This window comes from Protomyctophum bolini (assembly GCF_963924005.1).
Source record: "Protomyctophum bolini genome assembly, chromosome: 18".
NCBI lineage: Eukaryota > Metazoa > Chordata > Actinopteri > Myctophiformes > Myctophidae > Protomyctophum > Protomyctophum bolini.
Genome location: NC_137879.1, coordinates 15,728,471 through 15,739,065, shown reverse-complemented (window position 1 = coordinate 15,739,065; position 10,595 = coordinate 15,728,471). Strand labels below are relative to the sequence as shown.

At 43.1% G+C, this 10,595-nt stretch overlaps 1 protein-coding gene across 3 annotated transcripts; it reads right to left on the bottom strand.

Annotated features, from left to right (window-relative positions):
* On the bottom strand, window positions 1-10,260 carry cenpt (centromere protein T). Of its 3 annotated transcripts, XM_080789108.1 has the most exons (16): window positions 10,059-10,260; window positions 8,394-8,532; window positions 8,076-8,214; window positions 7,894-7,987; window positions 7,575-7,702; window positions 7,070-7,133; window positions 6,730-6,860; window positions 6,136-6,196; window positions 5,630-5,760; window positions 3,546-4,235; window positions 2,829-3,425; window positions 2,480-2,629; window positions 2,293-2,392; window positions 1,998-2,165; window positions 1,238-1,342; window positions 1-731 (listed from the first exon to the last, which is right to left on the bottom strand). In XM_080789108.1, the coding sequence occupies exons 1-16, from the start codon at window positions 10,142-10,144 to the stop codon at window positions 602-604; spliced, it is 2,913 nt and encodes a 970-aa protein (XP_080645234.1). In that variant the 5' UTR covers window positions 10,145-10,260; the 3' UTR covers window positions 1-601. The 3 variants fall into 3 exon arrangements, with proteins under 3 accessions (XP_080645234.1, XP_080645232.1, XP_080645233.1); XM_080789106.1 differs by having other exon boundaries at window positions 2,829-4,235; XM_080789107.1 differs by having other exon boundaries at window positions 2,829-4,235; window positions 8,394-8,529.
* Between the last annotated feature and the right edge of the window lie 335 nt (window positions 10,261-10,595).

Here is a 10,595-nt window from a genome sequence, read left to right as displayed (position 1 = left end):
CGGTGGCGCGTGCCCCCCCGTGAACAGACTACGGATAAGTGGTTGAAGATGGATGGAGAGGAGGTCATGGCTGGTTAAATTTCACACTACATTTTGAGCTATTCTAGTGACTCAGGGATAACAAATTACGTAAATTGAATCCAACCACTTCCATTTAATATATTTATTGCAACAAACACCAATCAAGAATGAAAAACTATTGATAGCTGGGCTGTGAACAATTTAGGGGTTCATGTGTTTGAACCATAGTATGCCTCCCGCAATTTAGGCTAACAGAACAAAGTAGCTAAATTATGGCATTGTATAACTTTTCTTTTAACAGTAGGCTACTATCTGCCAATATATTTGTTCATATTGTTGCACTCTACAATGTCTGCTCTGCGTGATGATGCTCGGGAAGTAGGCTGCATCATATTATAGAATATTTTAAAACCATGAGTTAATGCCATCTGGTGGATGATGGGATGATGCAGGTCATGTGTTATCTTTAGTATATCCATAAGTCCAAAATGTGTCTCTTGTTTTAATCTGTACCTTCACATAAAGGCATATTTTACTTACAAGAACCGTCAAAGAATGGGTTACTAACAGTTTTCCCATTTTAGTGAAGACTCTTGGGGAAGACAACATTCCCACTTGAGGCACAAGGGATCAGTTGTTTCCGGGCACCCATGTCCAGATACTTTTCTATGAGGACTTCCACTGGCACCTTGTCAGTCACATGCCCCTGTCTGGACAGAGCAGAAACAGGACCTTCAGCGTTGACGATCATATACATTTGCACTGCAGTGTTATTAAAGCCCAGAGAGATTCTACAACAAAAAATAAACAGGCAAAACAATATTTCATATTGATGTGAGATATCACATACGATACAACTTTGTCAGCTTTCACTGAAATTAGTTTTGCGTCCATGACATCATCGTTCAAGATACAAACAAATTAGCGCCCCTCAAAAAACTGAAAAATAGGATGCCAGACAGGGGCCAATTCTATGGCAAAATCCTTCAAAATAAGGGGGCTTGTGAAGGACATTGTGAAGACTGTCTGCAATATAGTTAGTCACAGTTTTTAAAGAGGGAGGAGGTGCCAATGTAGTACAACAAAGAGTTGGGACAAAATAATTTAAATAGGCAAAGAAAACACATGAACAGCTGGCACATAGGTGTGTAGAGATGTCTAATTGAAAGAAAAATAATTCAGGCCTTATGTTCATACACACTCAAAACATACATACCTTTTCAGCAGAAGGACAACATCTTCCACTTCAATGGTTTTCCTCTTGGCATGATTGGCATATGTCTCCAAGTCTTCCACCATCCGGTCAAAGAACTTCTCCATTCTATTAAACCAATAGGGAAACCAGAACATTTTAACACCTGCAATTTCCAATTTGGAACCCTCCTACTACTGTGCCATGGGCTGGAAGAAGCGTACACCCCCATTTATCAGTTCCATTAGAATTAATTAACAGAAAATTACAGTAGACTCATTACCATTAAAGGTTGACTGCATCTTTTTATAGTCACCATAACCTTGACAACCGCAAGAGAAATTAGCCATCTAGCTTCCAAATATACTGACATATGACCTGGCAAAATCCAAACTCCTGTTAATCTACTCTAGCGGAAATTATGCTGCTGGTCACACCAATTCATTTCACGTTTTAAGTTTGTATAGAGGGTATGCGCATGCTTAAAGTGAATGGCACATCGAGTGGAAAATCGAGTGGCAAAGCAACATGCAAAGTGACTTTAACATTGTTTAACGTTGTTTAAAGCAGCCAGATTGGACTTTTCTGTTTGGATGCATGGGTTGTGAAGGCCAGAAAGTACTTTTTCGCCACTCAGTAGGCATTCCTGCATAACTTCCGGGTTTGATGATGATGTCACATGCATACCCTCTATTAACAAGTTAACATTTGGTAGAAATTGATACTAAAATAAGATGCAAAAAGTTTGTATAAGTGTCTAGTTTGTATAAGTATAGTGACTTACGTGTCTTTAAGGATAGGGTACACATCGGGGGAAACCTTGGTTTTAGCAAAGTGTTTGAAGTTGCCCATGCAGTAACTCTTGGTGAAAATGGAAGGGGGCTCCTTTTTCTTTTGTCCACCTGTCTTCGCAGTGCGCTTCTTTGGTTGAACTGAAACTACATCTTTAACACTGGAGAAGCAAAGTACATTTAAAATGGTGAAAATATCTCACTTAAAGCACACATAAAGCTGCATTATCATGTTAAAGAGAACCATGTCAATGAATAAGTTGGATAATTCTTCCTGGTTTAACTTGCCTGGGTTGAATATTTCTAAGTGCTGCAGGTGAGGACTGTGGTTTAATGACAACACCCTTCCTTATGGCTCGAATGAATGCAGGAGTCTTCATGGCGAGATCTACGGTCATTAGAAAACAAGTCAATCAAATAATATTCTATTATATTCATACATACAAAACGGTAAGAAAAAAATAAATAAAAAGACCTTCACTCATTTCATTTTCTTCATCCTCCCACTCTTCTTGGTCTGCAGGATCCTCTTGATCTGCCTCAGCAATCTGTGCAGAAGTACCACCAACATGACCACTGTGCCCCTCACTCGGACCTTCTCCTCCAGATGTGGGCTCAGTCCACTCTACATGTGAAGAAATGCATCCTTTTACTAGATAATATATATCAAAGCCTAAGTTGCCTTGCATGCCTTAGGGGCTGTTCAAATTTTACACAGGTGAGTAATGTGTGTCTAGCCAGTAATACAGTAGTAGTACAAATTCATAAAACTAACAAATTACATACATTGGCATCACTTAATTTAATTTTTTACACATGCTCACCAGCCTCTGTGGCCTTCTTGGGAACTGCCCCCATACTTCTGTAGTCCCTGCCGCCATCCACTGCAACAGGAACAAGTCCACCACCTTCAGAGCGAAAGGCCCTATGACTGACCTTCTCTGTAACATGCGACAGCTTTGTTGGTGTTCCCTCGAGTGCAGCTTCTGGCTTCCCATTATCCTCTTCTTCTGACTGAGATTCAGGAACTGCCTCTTCTTCCATTTGGTATTCAGGGACCTCTTCATCATCTGTTTGGGACCCAGGTTCCTCCTCCTCTTCCAATTGGGAGTCAGGGTCCACCTCATGTGTTTGGGATTCATGGGCCTCTTCATCCGGTTGAGACACAGCAGCATCGTCTTCTGGTTGGGACTCGGCGTCTTCTTCTGGCTGGGACTCAGGGTTCTCCTCATCATCATCTGTTGGGGACCCAGGTTCCTCCTCAGGGGTCTCTTCTTCCAATTGGGAGTCAGGGTCCACCTCATGTGTTTGGGATTCATGGGCCTCTTCATCCGTTTGAGACACTTCATCCGTTTGGGACATGGCAGCATCTACTTCTGGTTGAGACTCTGCCTCATCTTGTTGGGACACAGCAGCATCTTCTTCTGGTTGAGACTCTGACTCACCTTCTGGTTGAGACTCTGCCTCATCTTCTGGTTGAGACTCTGCCTCATCTTGTTGGGACACGGCAGCATCTTCTTCTGGTTGAGACTCTGACTCACCTTCTGGTTGAGACTCTGCCTCATCTTCTGGTTGAGACTCTGCCTCATCTTGTTGGGACATGGCAGCATCTTCTTCTGGTTGAGACTCTGCCTCATCTTGTTGGGACACGGCAGCATCTTCTTCTGGTTGAGACTCTGACTCACCTTCTGGTTGAGACTCTGCCTCACCTTCTGGTTGAGACTCTGCCTCATCTTGTTGGGACATGGCATCATCTTCTACTGGTTGAGACTCTGCCTCTTCTTCTGGTTGGGACTCAACTGGTTTATCGTCTTCAGGCTGCTCTTCCACTGCTTCCTCTTCAGTCTGAGACTCTGCTTTGTCTGACTGAGCCAGAGTTGCAGCATCCTCTTCCTCAGGTTGAGATTGCATTGCAACTTCCTCCTCCCCGTCGTCGGCAGGATAAGATGCTGGCGGTTTTCGTATCAACTTGCTGCACTCTACTTCCATTTGCTCGTCTTGGCTCATCTCTCCCTCATCCCCAGTATCTCTCTGTATTTGTGATGCCAGGACCGTGGCTTTGTCCTGTGTGGCAGTGATGGGAATGGTGGACCCCATGACAGTTGGCTGGGCGTAGAGGGTGGTGGCATGGTCAAAGAGGTCAGTGGTGTATTCAGGTCCAGCATCACTCAGATTCAGGGTAAAGTCATCAGAGCATGCTGCTTTACTACTCACTCCACCAGTTGTACCATCTGAGAGAGGGAACGTAAAAAGGAAAGCAGATTTAGTGGTGGTATTAAACTTCATGGGGTATAATAAATATAGGGCTGATACCGAATTACTTATACTTAACTAAATAAACATCTGTATCGGCTATTGGCAAAATTGTTATTTCCCCCGCCCCATTTGTACCAAGGAAACAAATACATCTTCAATGCAATAAAATGTTAAGAATCCACAGCTAGTTTGATTTGCCGATACAGATATTGACCGATACCGGCAAATATCAGCCGATATGTGGCCGCTACATCGGTGCATACCTAAATAACGACATGGCTTCATGTGGCCAGCCGATAGGATCAGTCTGACATATATCTGTTAAGTGTGTATTTGGGCAGGGTTTCAGTCCATTCCAATGGCCATTGATTTCCATTCTAAAAATGTAATATTTCAATTATTTTGTCAATACATAATACATGTTGAGGTTCATCCTTGATCTACTTGCAGCGAGCATGTACAATATATTTTCCTGTGATAGGTCCAGAGATTTGCAAGATCAGCAGAGGACATCACAGCCAGCTCTTCTAAATCTAAGCGGGGCGGCAGTGGCTCAGGAGTAGAGTAGCTGGTAGAACAGCAGGATGGGAAAACCGACTGAACCCCTAATTGCTCCTGATGTGCAGGTTGTAGAGTTCTCAAACTCTGCCCGAACCCGACCAGGCCCGACCCGACATTTTAGGGCCGGGCCGGGGCTAAAATGTATGCTAATCAGTAGGGCCGGGCCTGGGGCTCCATGAAAAAAATATATATATATTGAATTTGTTTAGAATAATAAAAATAATAGTTCTGTTCTGTCTGTTTGTGTATTTATCTATTATGAAGATGGTGCTGACTGGCGTTTCACTTTTACTCTGTGTAGAGTTCTCAAATTCTGCACAAACCCGACCAGGCCCGACCCGACATTTTAGGGCCAGGTCGGGCCTAAAATCTATGCTAATTAGTCGGGCCGGGCCTAATCAGTTAGGGCTGGGCCTTAATTTTCGGGCCCGATGAGAACTCTAGCAGGTTGGTGCCTTTGCTAGGATTCCTCCGCCATTTTTGGGGGATAAAAGCACTATATAAATGCACCATTTACCATTAAAAAGTCTCTGCCTCCTACAGAGCCACAACACATAACAGGCTATATTTCTTCCTTCTTTGAATCACACCCCCAACGTACAAGATCATTTGTCAATACATAGTTTTTTACATTTATTCTGTGACATAATCCGACATTCATTCCTGCCAATCAACACACCGTCCCTTCGTGTAGCCTGGTAATGTGGCAGTACAAATAAATAAGAGTACTCCTCACCACCATGTATTCCACTCATAAAATACAGAATAAAACTAGAGCGAATTAATTCCATTAAACTAGGCCACTTACCAACCCTCAGCCCATTATATACAGCTTCTTCAAACGCCTCTACGCTGAATTGGTGGCGAGGTGCCTTTCTTTGAAGAGCCTTTTTCTCAGTGCGAGCATCCATGTGTGGTGTTTTCAAGCTTAATGTTACACTGCAAAATAAATTAGACAACGTGCAAGGCTATCACGATCATGAAATTGTACTGGATGATTAATTGCGATTAACAGTGTGACATTAGAAACTATTAAATTACATAATTATCTCTTTGGCTTTGTAAACAAGAAGTAGTTACTGACTCATATTGAATAACTTTATGCCTTCATAATGTAAGAAAATATAGATATATAGAATATAGATGTGAAAAATATCTGTGATAATTTCAAATAATTGTCCATGTCAATTATAACATAAACTTTCAGCCATTTAGAAATGAGGGCATTATGCATGTGAATATAAAGTCACACATATACAGGATCTGAGTGAAGCTTTAACTACAGGAAAATTATGTTGTAATTATATCCATTACCCCGACAAAGTGGTAGAGGCTGAAGGGAAGGGTGAAGACACTCTTGCTGGTCTATCAATGTCTGCAAACAGAAACACCAAAAAAACGTATACGAAAATGTTTCACTAATACTAGTTTAAACCCAACTCGCTTTCTGAGAACACCAAGCCCTAGTTTTAATACCTCAAGTACAGTATTCCTTGCTGCTGAGGCTTTTTGAATGCAAAAAAATGAAACCTTAATTGATCAGTCATACTGCAGCAGCAGGAAGACAGAGTGAAACACAGTAGTACTGTAATGGCATGACAACTTAATTCCCCCAGAATCAATTATGATTCATGATCAATACCATAGCAGCAACAGCAGGACGAGAGAAACGTAGGAGAGGTACCGGTACACGTAACGCAAGCAATTTGGTTGCTTTGGCTCGGGATACGATCTCAACCGGACGGATCACGTAAGGGGAGAAATTTCTCACCCTCTTGCGTCGATTACGTCCGACTCTGCAAGGCACTTAAGAGTAATACCAAATTTATGATTTGCCATTTTCTATGTGTGACATATGCAACAGTCAAGAAGACTTGAGCGCACACACACACACACACACACACACACCTTGGTTGAGCCTTTTCTCAAAGTCAGTCACATTTAAGCTACGTGGTGATCTATTTCTTCTCAGTCGCCTGACTGAATGGGCTGTGGTGGCCATAGTAACATTGGATAATTCCAGGTCCGACAGGCCAGAACTGAAACACAAGCAAATAAATGAACCGGTTAGAAAATATTCTAGGTAGGGGTGGGATTTACTGCAGGAAATATGTCAAAATAAAAAGTTAAAATAATCATTAATGCTTACACAATAACTAGGTGTAGGTAAAAGCACGATCATGGCATGACAATCCATAATGAATTATATTCCCAGTCTAATTCCCAACAATTTTGGTTGACAGCCTACCTAGGACTGATGCTGCCCATGGCTGGCTCCTTACTCGCAGCTTCCTCTAGGGACACTGCGGGTTCTGAATGACATAATCAGAGGGGCAAACACGCAAATGGTCAATGAAATCGCAACAAATACCGGTACATCCCTTGTTGTAGCCTTGCTCCAGCCCCTGAACAATAGCCTGAATAATGGCAGCTGAGTGTCAGGCTATTCTTGTCGCCTTTGTTCGAGAGATGCTGGTTTACGATGCAATTATATTAAATATGGCAGCATGATGTTTAGAGTTAGACAGGTGCTAGCCTAGGTTCGTCATTTACCTTCCATTCTCTATGCAAGTAGTCTGGTAGTCTTTATGCACTCTACTTATGTGACCATTTACCTAAATTGACTAGAGTTCATGCTTATTCCAATGTCACACTTGTAAGTCTGAAGTTGCTGTGGATAATACAAGCCTCCTATCTTTTAATAGCCAGCCATGCGGGAATGAAGGCACACAATTCATGGGCACGTTTTTCACCTTGATTGAGTCTTTTCTCAAATGCAGTTACATCCAACATACGAGGTGGTCTCTTTCTTTTCAGTCCCACTGACTGTTCTGCAGCGGCCATTGTCATACTGGAAAAATCCAAATCGGACAGCCTAGCACTGAAACACAAGCATAAATAAACCAATGGGAAAATCAAGACATTGTTAGGAGTGGGATTTTCTGAGAGAAATACAGTAGGCCTAATATAGCACCAGTTTCAGAGAAACATCCAATTATTATTATCTATTATAATCGTTTTATGTTCCCCAACAGCATTTGAAGCAGGTCATGGTTGACACACACAGCCTACCTACGACGACTGCTGCTCATGCTGGAGGTAGATTCAGGCAACACTGGCTTCTTCCCCACAGCTTTCTCCTGGAACAGGAGGGACACCTCGGGCTCTGAATGACATAACAAAGAGTCTAGGGTTAAGAACTGAGAAAAATAAAACAAATATAATACACAAGCAATGAGGAATTTAATGTTCACCCGTCTGCAAAATGTTCTTGAGGATGTGCCTTGGAGTGACATCATCATCTTGCAGAGCTGAAACTCTGGTTGACTTCCTTGTCACATGTGAGGTGGTCCTTCTGTTGCCAACAGGCAGCGATATCCTGGCCGAGGTGCTCTAGAGAAATCATAGCGTTATGAGTTTAGAGCTGCAACAGCAATTCTTATTTTTATAATAATAATAATTATTATTTTGATGCAAATTTTCAATTAATCAATTGAGTTAATTGGGTTACATGTACAGTGCAAGGGTGAGATAAGAGTATTTCAACAAACTACAGTATGCTTCTTCCTGACCTCACGGAGCTTCCGTTTCAGGGCCTCCTGTGGGTTAAGGGCACCAGCGTTATTCCTGGCACTTCGCCGTGCACTGCTGCTGGAGCTTTGGGGACCTCCACGGGCATCACTCCGCAACCTGCCGCTTTGCCGTGTACTGCTGTGAGAGTGAGAGTGTACTGCTGTGAGAGTGAATGTCATAATTGAACGTGTACAGCCAAGAAGTTGTTTGCTACTACGTGTGACAGACAAAAGAAACCCACTATTCTAGCTACTTTCTGTCAAGAAATTAGCAGGTGATTATTTTTCCAAGTGTTTATTAACGGGTCGCGGGCGTTGCGCTGCTGCCTCCTGCATTAAATTCAAATTCGAAGCAGGGCCTTCAGTGACTTCGACGAGTGCTTCCAAACTTGGAAAAAGAATCACCTGCACAGAATGTCTTGACAGAAAGTAGCTCATAACATGTCTACGGTTTTGAGAGGCGCTAGCCTCTCCTATATATGGTTTTAAGCCTCTTTTTTTTTTATTCCACGATTTTGTAACCCGTTTTTCACCCCTGTGTCAATTATCTAATGTGATCCTGGGCTCTACACACCCTCCGCCAGCCTGGGGAGAGCAACGGACTTGAACTCATGCCATGCATGAGTGTCCAAGTCTCTCCTTTACACCTGACAGGGGGGAGTTTCCCTGGTTGGACGTAGCGCGTGGAAGGAACACGTTATTCTACCAGTTCCTTTCCCTTCCATCAGGTGCCCCGGCTAGCCAGGCGGAGGCAGTTTAGACACCAGGATTACTGCATGTTTTTGTGAGGGTACCTACCCTAGAGCCTAGAGGACACGGGGAGAACATGCAAACTCCACACAGAAAGGCCCTTTAGCCAACCCCGCCTCGGGTATGAGCACTGATGACGCGGAGGAGAGGACACGCCGCCAAAGCCCACAGCTTCCCAAGCGGGAATCGAACCCAGGACCTTCTAGCTGTGAGGAGACAGCACTACAGTACAGCCTGTGCCACCGTGCCCCCAATGTTTGTTTTTCAACAAAGTTTGTTTAAGAAAACGCCATAGACAATTTTGAGGACAAACATTATGTTGTAATTGATGTTGTATGATGATAAGAACCCCTCACTTCACACGGGTGTGATTTTTATGAAACAAACGCTTTGCAGATTGAAAGAGGATAATTCAAGCTTTCCCTACAGCTGCAATGTTGGTGAGTTTAATACAAGCACATCGCAAAGGATGAATGGGGAGTCAATGGAGGGTATTGCAACTCTAGATTACTCCTAGCCCTGAAACATGACTGTCATACTCATACGAGCGTGTGAACGTCATCCCATTATTTGGAGGAAAAAAATATCTAGAATTGCAAATTGCGGCTACAGTCTCCCCTGTGCATACATACAGCATATAGAAACCATAAGAAAAAGGCAGACCAGTGGTCAGAGTCCTGGCAGTACTTGGTCTACATTTACTTTAATTAATTAATTCAAATCATGAAATATTCACGAGTTTCGAATGTAGCCCTACACCAGCCTGTCTGGTCCAGCCATGTTGGGGACCAACACAGGCGTTTCAATTTGTCTGGTGCACACAAAAACCCCAACTAACGTCGAATATGACGGTAACGGTAGTAGTTATTTGAAAACAAATACCGGTAGACATAATAATGGCGTTGGTGTGTTTACCTTCGTGTGACAGGGGACCTGTTAGGCTCAGTGTCCAGGATTCCTCTTAATAGATGGCGAGGAGTGTCAACTTCCTCAAAATCCATTTGGTGACCAGTTTTTTTTCTTTCTTTCTAGTATCGGTGTAGTACTAAGTACTAGCAGACAGTATTTGATCAACTGAAGAACTATCTTGTTTGAAAACAAGCCAGTGTCTTTTTAGAAGAACGTTTCCGGTTTATATCCATATCCGCCCGCCTAGATCCTACTAGACCTGTGATTGGCTGAGACCGGGATGGGGCGCTCGTTTTGCTTCACAGTAATCGCGTCACTAGGCTTACGGCCGGGCAGACGCAAAGACGCAGTCTACCATTCATTCATTGGCATTGCGACACAGCCCAGACTGCCGATGTGAACGCACCAGGTCCATAGATTCTAACGGGACTACGGGAGTGAGAAAATGATACAGGACAGGTCCCAATCATTGCAATGCCAATGTCGCGCGCTCGGCGTGCCTGCCTTGTTGAAACAAAAACAAGCTGTCACTCTCTCCTCTTC